Source organism: Apis dorsata, unplaced genomic scaffold, assembly GCF_000469605.1.
Source record: "Apis dorsata unplaced genomic scaffold, Apis dorsata 1.3 scaffold_37, whole genome shotgun sequence".
NCBI lineage: Eukaryota > Metazoa > Arthropoda > Insecta > Hymenoptera > Apidae > Apis > Apis dorsata.
Window position 1 is genome coordinate 636850 of NW_006263339.1, and position 263 is coordinate 637112.

The 263-nt window shown below is 19.4% G+C and overlaps 1 protein-coding gene across 1 annotated transcript in view; it reads left to right on the forward strand.

Annotated features, from left to right (window-relative positions):
• LOC102679440 overlaps positions 1–263 on the forward strand; it is a 5535-nt gene that overhangs the window by 2335 nt on the left and 2937 nt on the right. The window contains exon 3 of the mRNA XM_006608470.2: positions 4–194. Within this exon, the coding sequence (XP_006608533.1) occupies positions 4–194 (191 nt within the window). The remainder of the gene's footprint in view (positions 1–3; positions 195–263) is intronic.

Consider the following 263-nt stretch of genomic DNA (forward strand, 5'->3'; position numbering starts at 1 on the left):
TAGAAAGACGTGCGAACACATTAGAATCATTATTAAAATTCTTTCATTATGATTTAAATAAAATATTGGAGTCATTTAATAATGACAGGAATAAATTTACAGAGAAACTTTATCAAATGTTTGAAACATATTTGCCAATACTTCAATACAGTGCCAATCTTTTTTCCAATATTCCTATTATTAAACTTCCTAAAGTAATTAATATAAAAAATATATGATATTAATTTTTAAATTTTAAATTATTATATTAAATATTTATTGTT